At 41.5% G+C, this 16,482-nt stretch overlaps 1 protein-coding gene across 1 annotated transcript; it reads left to right on the forward strand.

The window, feature by feature from the left end:
* The first annotated feature begins 9,077 nt into the window (after positions 1–9,077).
* LOC125095533 (protein phosphatase 1 regulatory subunit 1A-like) lies at positions 9,078–13,224 on the forward strand. The gene is given in 4 exon segments (XM_047722017.1): positions 9,078–9,115; positions 12,646–12,681; positions 12,683–12,812; positions 13,030–13,224. Coding segments are annotated over 4 exon segments (399 nt in total).
* The last annotated feature ends 3,258 nt before the right edge of the window (positions 13,225–16,482 follow it).

The following is a 16,482-nucleotide window of genomic DNA, read 5'->3' on the forward strand; positions in this document are numbered from 1 at the left end:
CTCTCCAAGTGCTCTCTACTGGCAAAGCTTAGCAATCTGCAGCTGTGCATAAAAGTTACATTTTAAAGGACCAATCTGAATTTTCCATCAATAAAGGCAGTATTTGAAGCTGAGAAGCAACAAACTGAATACAGGCACATTTTCAATCTTCAAAAGTTATCATGGGGACTTCTCGGGAAGATGGCAGAGTAGGAAGACCCTAAGCTCACCTCATTCCATGGATATGACTAGATAACACACCAGTGTAAATAACCCAGAAAACAAGCTGAAGAGTAGTAGAATAGACTCTCTACAGCTACATAGAGAAGAAGCCATATGGAAGAGGATAGGAAGGGCAGAGATGGGGTGGGGAGCTAAATGAACCTGTGGGACTGTCTGTGGGAGAAAGGGAGCCACGGGCACAGAGTGGGGGTGGGCGACAGTCTCTAACATCAGGAAGCCCACATGGGGAATGTGAATCCCCAAAACATTTGGCTTTGAAAGCCAAAGGGGCTGAATTTCACAAGTTCTTACAAATCAGCAGGGCTTAATAGCTGGAACTTGAAAAATCACTGGGCTCATGGGAGAGCCAGGGTGGTGAGAGGGACTGAGTCCTTGCCCTTAAGGAGAGAACAAAACAAACAGCCTGCAGAGGCACAGCATAAAAGCAGCACTTCGAAAAATGCATGGGGTATATAGGAAGGAGGTGTATTTACTAATCTCAGACTCTCTGCTGGATAGGCAGGGATCGTTGGGAGACTTCTTTAGAAACAAAAGAGCTGGCAGGTGCCATTCACTTTTCCTGCCTCCTCCACTCTCGCATAAGCACATGGACACCTGCTGGAACCAGCCTGGTACCAATACTCCTACCTAACTTGCTAACAGTGAGCCCTACCCTCCACATTCTCCTATGGATCCATCCCCTCCAACCTGGCCTACCCACGTCCCTGGTGACTGCAGTTTCTCTTCCACTGCAGCCTATGGTACTGACACCACACACCCCATGCTCACATTTATCTGCAGTCAGTGCTACTGCATTTCTGGCAAAGGCCGAGTCTGACGCAACTTTAGCCCAATGCAGACCCAGACAAGCCCACTAACAACACAGGGACCAACTCCTGCCCACAATAGGCAATAAGAGCCACTGCAGATGACTGGACTGAAAGCAAAAGCAGCTCAGCTACTTTAGCAGGGGTGTCTTGACAATGCACATAGGAGACACCCCTGAAATATTGTCTGACCAGGGGACACTGCACTGCCAGGCATTACAGGACCTCTTTTTCATAAGTCCAGTACTTTCAAGAGCAGAAGATGTAGGTCACCTGGAGGACAGAGTAACAGAAAGCAATCAAGCTGAACAGAAGGGAAAAATAATAATGATAAATGAAAATAGACTAAGGAAACTTAGTGACCATATCAGCATAGTAACATTCACATTATGGGATCCCAGAAGGAGAAAAGAGAAAAAAGTGTACAGAAAATTTATTTGAAGAAATAATAGCTGAAAACTTCCCAAACTTGGGGAAGAAAACAGAAGTCCAGATACAGAAGGCATAAAGTTCCCTCAACAAAATTGACCCAAGGACGTCCACAATAAGACACACAGTAATTAAAATTGCAAAAAGTTGGGGTGCCTGGATGGCTCAGTTGAGTAAGTGTCTGCCTTTGGGTCAGGTCATGATCTCAGGATCCTGGGAAGAAGTCCCACATTGGGCTCTCTGCTCAGGGAGAGACCACTTCTCCCTCTCCCTCTGTGGCTCCGCCTACGTGTGCTCTCTCACTCTCTATAAAATAAATAAATAAATAAATCTTTTTTTTAAATGGCAAAAAACTAGTGATAAGGAGAGAATTTTAACAGCACCAAGAGAAAAGAAAACAATTACATAGAAAGGAAACTGCCTAAGGCTTTTAGCTGATTTTTCAGCAGAAACTTTGCGGGACAGGACTGTGTGGCACGACATATTCAAAGTGCTGAAAGAAAAACACCTGCAGCCAAGAACACTCTATCCAGCAAGGCTACCATTCACAACAGAAGGAGAGATAAAGAGTTTCCCAGATGAACAAAAGCAAAAGAATTCATGACCAATAAACCAGTCCTATGAGAAATTTTAAAGGGGACTCTTTGAGTGCAAAGAAAGATCAAAAGTAGGAGTGAGAATAGTGGGAAACACAGAAAGAGTTAAATTATGTATATCTATAAAAATGTGTTAAGGGATTCACAAATTAAAAGGATATAAAGTATGACACCATATACCTAAAACGTGGCAAGGAAAGCAGTAAAGACAGTTTGGACTTGAGCAACCATCAACTTAATATGGATTAAATTGTTATATGCTATATTCATAAAATGTTATATATATATAGAACTAATGGCAATCAAAAACTAGTAATAGACATGCAAAAATATAAAGAAATCCAAGTATATGAGAAGAAGCCAGTAAACCAAGAGAGAGCAAGAGAAGAAAAAAAAATACAGAGAACTACAAAAATAATCATAAAACAAGCAACAAAATTATATAGGTACATACTTATCAATAATTACTCTGAATGTTAAATGGACTAAAAGATCCAATGAAAAGACCCAGGTTGACAGAATAGATTGAAAAAACAAAACCCATTGGGGCACCTGGGTGGCTCAGTTGTTAAGCAATCTGCCTTCAACTCAGGTCATGATCCCAGGGTCCTGGGGATCGAGCCCTGCATCAGGCTCCCTGCTCAGATGGAGGCCTGCTTCTCCCTCTCCCTCTCTGCTTGCTTGTGTTCCCTCTTTGGCTGTCTCTCTGTGTCAGATAAATAAATAAAATCTTTAAAAAAAAACAAACAGGGGCGCCTGGGTGGCTCAGTGGGTTGAGCCGCTGCCTTCGGCTCAGGTCATGATCCCAGGTCCTGGGTTCGAGCCCCACATCGGGCTTTCTGCTCAGCGGGGAGCCTGCTTCCTCCTCTCTCTCTGCCTGCCTCTCTGCTTACTTGTGATTTCTCTCTGTCAAGTAAATAAATAAAATCTTTAAAAAAATAAATAAATAAATAAATAAATAAACAAACAAAAAACAAGACCCATCTATATGCTGCCTACAAGAGACTAATTTTAGACCTAAAGACAAATGTAGATTAAAAGTGAAAGGTTGGGAGGGTATGGGGTATGGTGAGTGCTGTGAAATGTGTAAGCTTTACGAATGACAGACCTGTACTCCTGGGGCAAATAATATATTATATGTTAATAAAAATAATTAATTACAAAAAAGTGAAAGGATGAAAAATCATTTATCATGTGAATGGAATTGAAAACAATGCTGGGGTAGCAATATTTATATCAGGCAAAATAGACTCTAAAACAAAGACTGTAGGGGCACCTGGATGGTTCAGTTGGTTAAGTGTCTAACTCTTGATTTCAGCTCAGGTCTTAATCTCAGGGTTATGAGTTCAAGCCCCACATCGGTCTCCATGCCCAGTACAAAGTGTACTTAAAAAACAAAACAGGGGGCGTCTGGGTGGCTCAGTGGGTTAAAGCCTCTGCCTTCAGCTCAGGTCATGATCCCAGGGTCCTGGGATCGAGACCCGCATCAAAATCAGATATGAGACAGGAGAAATAACAACCAACACCACAGAAGTGCAATGGATTGTAAAAGTATGTTATGACAAATTATATGCCAACCAAGTGGACAACCTAGAAGAAATGAATCAACTCCTAAATACATATAACCTCCCAAAACTGAATCAGAAAGAAATAGAAAATTTGGACAGACTCATTATTGGCAACGAAGTTGAATCAGCAATTTAAAAATTCTCAACAACAAAAGTCCAGAGCCAGATAGATTTACAGGTAAATTCTACCAAATATTTAGAGGGGGCGTTAATATCTATTCTTCTCAAACTATTCCAAAAACATAGAAGAGGAAGGTAAAGCTTCCAAATTTATTCTATGAGGCTAATATTTTCTGATTCCAAAACCAGATAAAGACCACAAAAGAGAGAACTACACGCTGATTTCTATCATGAACATAGATACAAAAATCCTCAAGAAAATACTAGCAAACCGAATCCAACAATACATTTAAACAATCATTCACCATGATCAAATGAGATTTATTCCTGGGATGCAAGGATGGTTCTATATTTGCAAACCAATCAACACGATACATCACTTCAACAAGAGAAAGAATAAAAACCATATACCAGGCACCTTGGTGGCTCAGTGGGTTGAGCCTCTGCCTTCATGTTTGTGTAGGAACACAAACTTGTGCAGCCACTGTGGAAAAGAGTATGAAGTTTCCCCAAAAAATTAAAAATAGAATTACCATCTGATCCAGTAATTCCACTGGATATTTACCCAAAGAATACAAAAACACGAATTCAAAATGATATAGGCACCTCTATGTTTATTGCAGCATTATTTATAATAATCAAATTACGGAAGCAGCCCAAGAGTCCATCCATAGATGAATGGATAAAGAAGTGGTATATATCTATATCAATACTTACATCTACAGACGTATGTGACTATTACTCAGCCATAAAAAAGAATGATATCTTGCCATTTGCAACAACATGGAGAGTGTAATGTTAAGTGAAATCAGTCAGAGAAAGACAGATACCATGCAATTTCACTCGTATGTGGAATTTAAGAAACAAAAGAAACAAAGCAAAAAAATAGAGAAACCTAACAGACTCTGAACTATAGAAACAAAATGATGGTTATGGGGAAGGGGGTGCAGGGATGGGTGAAATAGATGAAGGGGAATAAGAGTACCCTTATGATGGTGAGCAACGTATAGAATTATTGAATCACTATATCATACACCTGAAACTAATACAACACTATATGTAAACTATACTGGAATTAAAATTTTTTTAAAAGTTATCATGATATCATACCTAAAACTTCAGAGAATAAACCGTTGATTGCCAGAGGGAAAGGCAGTGGGAAAATAGGCAAAATGCATGAAGGGGACTAGAAGATACAAGCGTTCAGTTACAGAATGATTACGTAATAGGGATAAAAGATATAAGATAAGGACTGTAGTCAACGGTGTTAGAGTTACATGGTGAGAGATGGTAGCTACACTTGTGGTAAGCAGAGCATAATGTATAGTCTTGTGGAATCACTATGTTGTACACCTGAAACTAAAGTAACATTGTGCGTCAACTATATTTCTAAATAAATAAATATAGAGTACAAAAGAAAAAAAAATCCTTTCCCCCACTGAGTTGCATCTTTGTGGAGATTTAGGTGACCATAGAAGGTCATCTCATGTGGAGGCATCTTTGTGGAGATTCAGTTTTGTGGAAATTCAGTTTACCATACATGTGTGGTTCTATTTCTGGACTGTATTCTGCCCCACTGATCTACAGCTCTGTCTTTATACCAGTAACACATTCTCTTGGTTACTGTAGCTTTTTAAAAAATCTTTTTAAAAATTTATTTATTTGACAGAGAGAGCACAAACAGGGGGATTGGCAGGCAGAGGGAGAAGCAGTCTCCCCACTGAGCAAGGAGCCCAATTTGGGACTTGATCCTAGCACCCTGGAATCATGACCTGAGCCAAAGGCTGGTGCTTAACCAACTGAGCCACCCAGGCATCCCACTGATTACTATAGCTTTACAATAAATTTTAAAATCAGAAAGTCTTGGGGTGCTTGACTGGCTCAGTCAGTAGAGTGAGTGACTCTTGATCTTAGGGTTGTAAGTTTGAGTTCCATGGTGGTTATAGAGATAGATACTTCTAAATGAAATTAGGGGAGCCTGCGTGGCTTAGTCAGTTAAGCGTCTGCCTTTGGCTCAGGTCGTGATCCCAGTATCCTGGGATCAAGCTCTGCATTGGGCTCTCTGCTTCATGGGAAGCCTGCTTCTCCCTCTCCCTCTCTCCCTGACCCTGCTTGTGTGTGAGCTCTCTCTCTCTCTCTCTGTGTCAAATAAATAAAATAATTTTAAAATTTTAAATAATAAAATTTTAAAATATTTTAAAAAATAAAATCAAATCAAAAAGTCTTGCAAAATTATGCTTATTTTTCAAGATTGTTTTGACTATTCTCTTGTTTTTCTTGTTGTTCCTTTGATTTGGCCATGTTTCCCTGTTTCTTTGTTTGCCCAGTTCTCAATCGTTGAGATTTACGCGTTTGAAAAACCAATCAGCTCAGCTAGAGATCCTGGAGACCTCTCAGACCTTTCCTTGGGGATGTGTCTTCTCTGGGCTGGTGCATGTTTAATTCCCCAGTTAAAGGGGTTTTCCCCTGTTTTCTTCTCAGGAACCCACAATCTCCTTCTCCCCCTAGTGCCTGACTGCAGCACTGCAGTCCCTCTGGTGATAAAAACATGGTGGTGCTGACCATTGTTCTCGGCCTTTCCCCACCTGACGTCCAAAGCGAGCCTCCGTTTCTTTACCATCAGCATCCGAGTCAGGCAAGACGAAACCGACCCCTCGGGCAGCCCTCTGAGAAACCAGAACGCTGGATAAACATTCCATTCTTCTCTTTTCCTCCCAAGGGAGAAGCTAGAAGTTGGGAGTCTTTTGCCTATTGATAGCATGGTGTTATGCTTGGGGAGAGGGTGGGTTTGGAACAGGCAAAAGAAGAACTTCCCTACCTGCTTCTATGTGTCTCTTTTGGCTTTGCACTCACCTGGGATGCTGCAAACTCTTAACTGGTTTCTCTAGTTCTCACAAGGGCACGTCGGCACCTATGTTATGGTTAAGTAAGTGCCTCCGTGGGGGAAACGAGGGCCTGAAACTTCCTATTCCACCAATTTGCTGATGTTTCCGGTTTTAATTAAATTTGAAAAATAGTTTAAATGTACAGAAAAGTTACAGACTATAAGGATAAACTTTCACCTAGACTTACTAACAAAATATTGTTAATATTTTTGCCACGCATGCTTTGTCTGTCATATAAATGAACATTACTGTACAGTCTGAGGTTCTGCTGAGGACATTATGTGTTTTACTCTAAGTATCCTGGGTATCCTTTAAGAACAGGGTCATGTTTGTCAAACAATAAGACCAACACTCAATATCTGACATTTAAAAAATGATGTTGAATTTGTTTACTCTAAAAACGTTTTTTTTTTTTTTTTTTTAAGATTTTATGTATTTATTTGAGAGCAAGCACACAGGCACAAGAGAGCACAAGCAGGGGAGAAATACACCAAGAGCACCAGGAGGCAGAGCAGGAGAAGCAGGATCCTTGCTGAACAGGACCTTGGGATCAAGACCTGAGCTGAAGGCAGACCCTTAATCAACTGAGCCACCCAGGCGCCCCTAGAAAGGGATTTTTTTTTTTTTTTTTAAGATTTTATTTATTTTTTTGACTGAGAGAGATCACAAGTAGGCAGAGAGGCAGGCAGAGGGAGAGAGAGGAAGGAAGGGAGAGAGAGGAGGAAGCAGACTCCCTGCTGAGCAGAGAGCCCTACCACGAGGGGCTTGATCCCAGGACCCTGAGATCATGACCTGAGCCGAAGGCAGAGGGTTTAACCCACTGAGCCACCCGGGCATCCCTAGAAAGGGATTTTTTATAGGATTTTCGGACTGGTAGATTTTCAGAGGCATGCGTGGATTTACGTCATCAGTACAAGTGCAGTGACTCGGCTGAGGTCGTTGTTGATCTGCGCTCTGAAGCATGTTGACTGCAGAGAGTTTGTAGCTGATCGGCTGACTTTCAGAAGTGAGGAGCTGATGCTGATGAGTTGGCGTTTAACACTGTTTGCTGAGGTGAGTTGTTGCTGATAAGCTGAAGAGGTTTAAGACCAGTTCTAATCATTACTTATTATCCCGGCTTCCGAAACAAAGAGTATTTTCCTATATAGGCACATTTAATACTTCGGACAGCAGACACTGAACAAGAGTGAGAGAAGCAAGTCCAACTAGAACTACTCGTAATAGGAAAAGGGAAAGGAAGGCACTTCATAACCATGAACCAAGATTTCACAAGCCTGATGAATAAAATAAGGCCTAACAATTCTGAGTCTACCTTAGGTAGTCCGCTAGTCTTTCCTTTCAGTTTAGCTATCTACAGTTTTATCTCACCTAAAGCATTACTCCCTGTATAATGAGAAGTCTTAGTAATGGCACAGGCTCCTCCTGGCTGGCCAAACAAATTTAAGGCTATTCTATTCTACTGTCTGTAGGGCTCAGCAAATGTGAAAGAATGCATTTTTTTCTTTTTAAATTACCACTTCAAGTTCTGTTTGTGGATGGGGGGAAATACCCTTAGGAATCTTTCCCCAGGAAGAGTTTTATCCTTTCAGATTCTTTTTTTAAAGAAATGGAGGGGCGCCTGGGGGGCTCAGTGTAAGCCTCTGCCCTGGGCTCGGGTCATGATTTCAGGGTCCTGGGATCGAGCCCTGCATTGGGCTCTCTGCTCAGCAGGGAGCCTGCTTCCCCCTCTCTCTCTGCCTGCCTGCCTACTTGTGATCTCTCTCTCTGTCAAATAAATAAATAAAATATTTTTAAAAAAATAAAGAAATGGAGTTCACTGAGGGTATTGGGGAGTTATACCCATGGAATGATCTTGCAAATAGCCCTACAGATCAATTAACCATGGTTCTGGGTCAGCCTTAAACAGACAGATTTTCACGTAGGAAAAAGGATCCAGGAGTGCTAAGAAACAGGACAGATCTCAATAGAGCTAGAGATATATTGGCTCTGGATGTGGTCTTGAGAAACAGTTTCTGCTACAACTGAAGAATAGTTACATCTTCCTCGTCTAGCAAAAAAAATTTTTCTTCATTTGTGTTTTATAAACAAAGAATATAATTTGGAGGAAATCAATAATATAATTTTACATATTATTTTATATATCTTAACTAATATATATTACATTAATGTAAATGTCAATACATAGCACATACAATCTGATACATTAATATGAATTTTTATACTTTTACTGCATATATTCATGTCGTTTTTCAAATTGGTTGTATTAACAAGGCTTATTAGGGCAACTAACTTACTGAATTCAAGAAATGATTGTTTTGTTTTTAGTTTTTTTCTTCCCCAACATTAAAAATTTTATTTGCTTAATTTTTTTCCCCCAGCTTTACTGAGGAGAGATGGTGATTGTTGTCAGTAAAGCTTTTATCTAAGCACATCATTACTGGTTAGGGGAACATGACCAGACTGAATCAAAAGCAAACAACATTAAATCAGTAAAGAAAAAAAACATGGTAAGGCCACCTGGGTGGTTCAGTGGGTTAAGCCTCTGCCTTCGGCTCAGGTCACGATCTCAGGGTCCTGGGATCAAGTCCTACATCAGGCTCTCTGCTCAGTGGGGATCCTGCCCCCCCCACCCCCCCACCTCTGCCTACTTGTGATCTCTCTGTCAAATAAATAAATAAAATCTTTAAAAAAAGAAAAAAATGATAAAAATATTTAAGAAAGAGTGTGATAAACAGAGAATATTGTTCCAATGATCTTGGACAGACATGTTCTACAGTGTGTAGTTATCAGCTTATTCTAACGATCTTGAATCAGCTGTTCACTTTCAGGAACCATCAATTGCTGGAGCTTCTCAGCTTTGGATCTCTAACAGATGTAATTTTTCAGTTATGTTGAGGTCCTCTGAATTTTTCTAGAAGATTGGCAGTGATACAGACAATAAGGTTTTGGAGTGAAGAGCAAAAAAACGTGTAACTAAAATTCACAAATAACTTCCAGTTAAATGTGTCCCCACTATTGGATAAATAAGGTGGAATATTCTACATTAGGAAACACAACATCTAATAGTTTTTTAACCTGTATGAGTGTCATGCTTTCAACAGGAAAGCATTTTAGCTTATCTAGAAAATAAATGTACTATTATGAGTATGTATTCATAAAGCAGAGAGGGAAGCAACTGAAAAAATTGCATATGGTGATGCTCAAAGGATCTTTCTGGGCATGGTCCTAGACTATGCCTACCTTTACAATTTTTCCAGGTTAATTTGATTGCAAGTGGGTATAAACTGGCCAAGTCCTCTGTTCCTAGAAGTTTTCCCATAAGGGTTTGATTTTGTGTCCAATTTACCCATACTCTGAATGGATTTTTCCATAAAAGACTTACTCAAGTGTTCATCTGGGGTTTTATTGGGTTGCTACCAGGTAGCCATTCTGAATTTGCCAGATTTTGTCCTTAGGAATCTTATAACGCGATTATTCCCAGTTTGTTTTTTTTTCAGGATTTGGGTGTCCAGATTTTATGCATCTATGATGGAATCTTTGAACTTCTGCTTAGATTTCCTGTTAATTATTTCTATGTTTATGGTTTTATATAATGTTATATATGGACTTTAATTGGAGAAATCTGTTTATCATGGCGATCTGTTAATGTGTATCTATAAATATGTAAAATATTTCTATAGTGATTACAATATTGTATACTGACATCTATAATACCTTTTCTATTGTGAGTCTTTAGCTTTGTGACAGCAATTATTTTAGCATGAAGATATCAGGAAATTGATGTATTTGTTATTTAATTTAATTTTATTTTTTTAAAGATTTTATGTATTTATTTGATGGACAGAGTTCACAAGCAGGCAGAGAGGCAGGCAGAGAGAGAGAGAGGGGGAAGCAGGCTCCCTGCTGAGCAGAGAGCCTGACTCGGGACTCGATCCCAGGACCTCAAGATCATGACCCGAGCCGAAGGCAGTCGCTCAACCAACTGAGCCACCCAGGCGCCCCTGTTATTTAATTTTAAAGAATAACTTAAAAATCTCTTCCTATATTCTTTTTTTTAAAGATTTTATTTATTGGGCGCCTGGGTGGCTCAGTGGGTTAAACTTCTGCCTTCGGCTCAGGTCATGATCTCAGGGTCCTGGGATCGAGCCCCACATCGGGCTCTCTGCTCAGCAGGGAGCCTGCTTCCCCACTCTGTCTCTCTGCCTCTTATTCTGCCTACTTGTGGTCTTTCTCTCTGTCAAAGAAATAAATAAAATCTTTAAAAAAAAAGATTTTATTTATTTATTTGACAGAGAGAGATTCACAAGTAGGCAGAGAGACAGAGAGAGGGAAGCAGGCTCCCTGCTGAGCAGAGAGCCTGATGCGGGACTCGATCCCAGAACCCTGAGATCATGACCTGAGCCGAAGGCAGTGGTTTAACCCACTGAGCCACCCAGGCGCCCTCTTCCTATATTTTTTTTTTTTAAGATTTTATTTATTTATTTGACAGACAGAGATCACAAGTAGGCAGAGAGGCAGGCAGAGAGAGAGAGAGAAGGGGAAGCAGGCTCCCCGCCGAGCAGAGAGCCCGATGCGGTGCTCGATTCCAGGACCCCGGGACCACGACCCAAGCAGAAGGCAGAGGCTTTAACCCACTGAGCCACCCAGGCGCCCCTTCCTATATTCTTTTAAAGAAGTTACCAATCTTACCAATCTTAGTTAATTATTTATTTTTTTTCTTTTTTACTAACAATTAATATGCCTTAGAAAGGAACAGGGTCCAGTTATTTGAATAATTTGGCTTTTGGTAAGAAAATACATTTTATTTTATTTTTTTATTTTATTTATTTGACAGAGAGAGATCACAAGTAGACAGGCAGGCAGAGAGAGAGAGAGGGAAGCAGGCTCCCTGCTGAGCAGAGAGCCCAATGCGGGACTCGATCCCAGGACCCCGAGATCATGACCTGAGCCAAAGGCAGCGGCTTAACCCACTGAGCCACCCAGGCGCCCCAGAAAATACATTTTATAAGGGATACAAGGTCAGGGGCGCCTGGGTGGCTCAGATGGTTAAGCCTCTGTTTTCGGCTCAGGTCATGATCCCAGTGTCCTGGGGTCAAGTCCCGCCTTGGGCTCCTTGCTCAGTGGGGAACCAGCTTCTTCCTCTCCTTCTGCTGCTCCCCCTGCTTGTGCTCTCTCTCTCTTTCTGTCAAATAAATAAATAAAATCTTAAGAAAAAAAAAGACACAAGATCATATTTAATATATTAAGCCTAATATTTTTTCCTATTTTTTTTTAAATATATTTATTTAACAGTCAGAGATCACAGGCAGACAGAGAGAGAGAGGAGGAAGCAGGCTCCCCGCTGAGCAGAGAGCCCAATGCGGGGCTTGATCCCAAGACCCTGAGATCATGACCTGAGCCAAAGGCAAAGGGTTAACCCAGTGAGCCACCCAGGCGCCCTTTTCCTATTTTTTTTTTTTTAAGATTTATATCAGAGACAGAGAAAGTGTGTGTGTGCACGGGCACAAGCAGGGAGAGGGGCAAAAGGAGAGGGAGGGAGAAGCCTACTCTCCAGTGATGTGGAGCCCAGTGCAGGCTCAAAATATCCCCACCTGGATAGTAAGACCTCAGTAGAAACCAAGAATCCATCCCTCAACTGACTGAGCCACCCAGGTGCCCCTTTTCATATTTTTAATATAAAAATCTGTCGATGGGATGACTGGGTGGCTCAGATGGTTAAGCCTCTGCCTTCTGCTCAGGTCATGATCTCCAGCTCCTGGGATGAGTCCCACGTTGGGCTCCCAGCTCAGCAGGGAGTCATTTTCCCCTCTGTCTCTACCCCTGCTTGTGCTCTGTTTCTCTCTCAAATGAATCAATAAAATCTTTAAAAAAGAGATTTAAACAAACAAACACAAAAATCTGTCAACAAACAATGCTGAGTTGATTTTTGGTAGTACAGTGTCCAAAGCTCTGTTCACCAGGCTGGGCCGGAGCAGACCTGAGCCTCAGACAATGCCTTCCCACCACCCGACCCATGCAGACTACAAGACAACAGCCCCTGGAAAATCCGGTTTACTTCCGACTGCCGGAGCTGCACCTTGACCCCAGGCAGCAGAGCAGATTCACAACCGTTGCTCCACCCCTGCCACCGTCAGGCTGACCAGTGACCAGTCATCCTCAGAGACAGATGAAGAGTGGATCCCCAACCTGCTTTTTATGTTCATTTTGGTTTTGTTTAAGATTTTGTTTATTTATCTGACCCACAGAGAGAGAGAAAGAGCCCAAGCAAGGGGAGTTGCAGGCTGAGGAAGAGAAAGAAGCAGACTCCCCGCTAAGCAAGGAGCCTGACAGGGGGCTCCATCCCAAGACCCCGGGATCAGGACCTGAGCCGAAGGCTGACGCTTAACCAATTGAACACCCAGCGCGCCATCTTAAGTCCACTTTGGCCATGTCTCCATGGCAACGGGAGAAGGTGACAAGGACCGCACTCACAATGAAAAAGCTTGCAGAATCCATCCCTAAAACTCAGAGGAGGCACAGTGAGAAACCCAGCCCAGAGGAACTCTTACCCCATATACCACCATCGGATTCCCAGGGAGCCAGCTTGCTCCGAGAGTGAAGGTGTCAAGACTGCAGTGGAGGGGCGCCTGGGTGGCTCAGTGGGTTAAGCCTCTGCCTTCAGCTCAGGTCATGATCTCAGGGTCCTGGGACCCAGCCCCACATCGGGCTCTCTGCTTGGCAGGAGCCTGCTTCCCCCCCTCTCTCTGTCTGCCTCTCTGCCTACTTGTTATCTCTCTCTCTCAAATAAATAAATAAAATCTTAAAAAAAAAAAAAAAGACTGCAGTGGAAATGCATGGACACTGGATTTGTTTTGTATTCTTCACTTTGGGGAAAAATCTCTTGTTTTAAAAAAGTGATAAATCTGGGACACCTGGGTGGCTCAGTGGGTTAAGGCCTCTGCCTTCGGCTCGGGTCATGATCCCAGGGTCCTGGGATGGAGTCCCGTGACGGGCTCTCTGCTCAGCGGGGAGACTGCTTCCCCCCGCTCTCTCTCTGCCTGCCTCTCTGCCTACTTGTGATCTCTCTCTCTGTCAAATGAATGAGTAAAATCTTAAAAAAAAAAGTGATAAATCTGGTGTTAAAAACAACAACAAAAAAAGCCCCAAACAACAAAAAGTTATGTTCTGATTATGGAAAGCTTCTTTAATTACAGAAACACAAGAATGGGATTCTCCTTTATGGGGTAGGTTTACCGAGTTGTTACACCAGTATTTGCTTATATAAGAGAGAGAAAATAATGATAATTCATAATTGTTTAATACGTTAAATACTTATTTTTATTTATATTTAATATATATATAATATGTATATTATATATATAAAAAAATACTGAACGGTGTCTGCTAGCCACAGTGATTTATCGTGTGTAGCAACATAGACATAAAGGCTAGTAGGAGATCTGAGGGTATTTTGACTTATTTGTTGAAGCCTGTAATTGCTCTAAGGCAAGGAGATTTATTTATTTTTTTCTTTTTTCCCCCCATCTACCCACCCTCTATTTTGCTGCTTCCTTAAGGGATAGGTCTTGTAGGTAATTTTTTTTTAATGAGTTAAAGTCCCTAGAGCATGGTTTAACATGTTCATGTTTGTACAAAAAGAAAGATTTAGGGGCGCCTGGGAGGCTCAGTCGTTAAGCATCTGTCTTTGGCTCGTGTTATGATCCCACGGTTCTGGGATTAAGGCCCTCATCGGGCTCCCTGCTCAGTTGGAGGCCTCCTTCTCCCTCTCCCACTTCCCCTGCTTGTGTTCCCTCTCTGGCTGTGTCTCTCTCTGTCAAATAAATAAACAAAATCTTAAAAAAAAAGTTATCAAAAAAAGAAGAAAGATTTATGTAATTCAGGGGGGGAAAAAAATCAATCCGTATGCTTATGTGCTCTGCTCCAAGTTAAAATGCCCAGTCCAGTCTGTGGAGTCTTTTCATCCATAGGAATTCTGGAACCATAGCTATTTGGAGGGTAGTTTTCTAAATCATATAAAGTATGTGAGTTTTCACACCAAGATGCACTGTATTCTGGTTGTGTGTAAAAGTTGCCGTATATTTTTCTCGAAAAGTAGATCTTACTTACTGCATTTGTAGGTGTTTGGATTAAAGATCCCCCAAGACCACTGCCTGGGACAATGATTCACTAGGAAGACTCGCAGGACTCTGTGTACAGTAGTAGTACTCGTGGCTGAAAGGGTATAGATGATACAGAGCAAAATCAGTAAAGAGAAAAAGCTTCTGGACATGGTCTGGGAGAAACCAGATGCAAGCTTCCAGGGGTCCTCTCCCAGTAAAGCTACACAGAACATGCTTAATCCTCTTCGTGATGAGTTGTGACAACACATGTGCAATGGTGCCAAATGTGGAAGCTCATTAAAGATTCAGTGCCCCAGGTTCTACAGGGAGCTAGTCGTGTAGGCACACCCCTTGGCATGTACCCAAATTCCAGACTCCCAAAAGGAAAAGCAAGTACTAAGCAAAACACATATTCTTTGTACAAAATTTCATTGAGCCAGTCTCATCAGTAAACAATGGGAACCCTTCCCAAACCTAAGTTCCCTGATGCCGGCCATGAGCCAACCTTGCAAACAGGCCTTTCCAAGCATAGCACTTTAGGTCTGCTAGGCTGACTATTTTCTGCACAATCTTGTATCACAGAGATCAAAGAATATTCTTCTTCTTCTTTAAAAAAGATGTGTTTATTTGAGGGGGTGGGCAGAGGGAGAGAGAGAGGGAGAGGGAGAGAGAGAATCCCAAGTGCACTCAGCCCCAATGTGGGGCTCAGTCTCACAACCACAAGCTCATGATCTAAGCCAAAACCAATTTTAATGCTTAACCAACTGTGTCACTGAGGTACCCCAAGAATATTTTGATAATGATCTCAATATAGCCAAGACATTGGATTATTCAATATTTCGACTATGTCAGTGGTTCTATTAAACCAAAGAAAATGAAGTTTATTTCTCCTTGAGACATTCAGAATTTACCGTATATGTTCAAAAAGATTTTCTTAAGATTTTATTTATTTATTTGAGAGAGAGAGAGAAAGCACAAGTGCCAGGAGGAACAGAGGCAGAGGGAGAAGAAGCAGGCTCCCCAGTGAGCAGGGAGCCCAATGCAGGGCTGGATCCCAGGGACTGGAGGATCATGACCTTAAAGGCAGACACTTAACCACTGAGCCACCCAGGTGCCCCTAGATCAGGATTTTAATTTAACTTCAAATTTCCATCAACTTATAAATGGATAAGCAATTTATAAGTGTGGCACATCCATTTATAAATGTGGTATATCCATTCAATGGAATATCTAGCAATAAAAAGCAATTAATCTTTAAGAAACTATTGCTTGTCAAGTTCTAGTGTTTTAGCAGAGAAGAATATCCATAATTGTCTGTAAAAGCTATTACAATAGTGCTCCCTCTTCCAACTACATGCTTGTGCCAGGATGCGTTTTCTTCCTGTCTTCAAAAAAGAACACAATAAATTTTTTTAAAGATTTTATTTATTTATTTATTTGTCAGAGAGAGAGAGAGAGAGAGTGAGCGCGGGAGAACACAAGCAGGCAGAGTGGCAGGCAGAGGCAGAGAGAAGCAGGCTCCCCACTGAGCAAGGAGCTTGATGCGGGACTCCATCCCAGGACCCCGGGATCATGACCTGAGCCAAAGGCGGCGGCTTAACCAACTGAGCCACCCAGGCATCCCAAGAACACAATAAATTAAAGGCAGAAGCCTTTACGAGAACTCAACTATTTTCTATTTAGTTCTACAAAAAGGTAAAACAATGGTATGCTCCTATTTTTTTTCATAAAATCTTGTTATTTATTTTTACATATAC

Source organism: Lutra lutra, chromosome 3 (genome assembly GCF_902655055.1).
Source record: "Lutra lutra chromosome 3, mLutLut1.2, whole genome shotgun sequence".
NCBI lineage: Eukaryota > Metazoa > Chordata > Mammalia > Carnivora > Mustelidae > Lutra > Lutra lutra.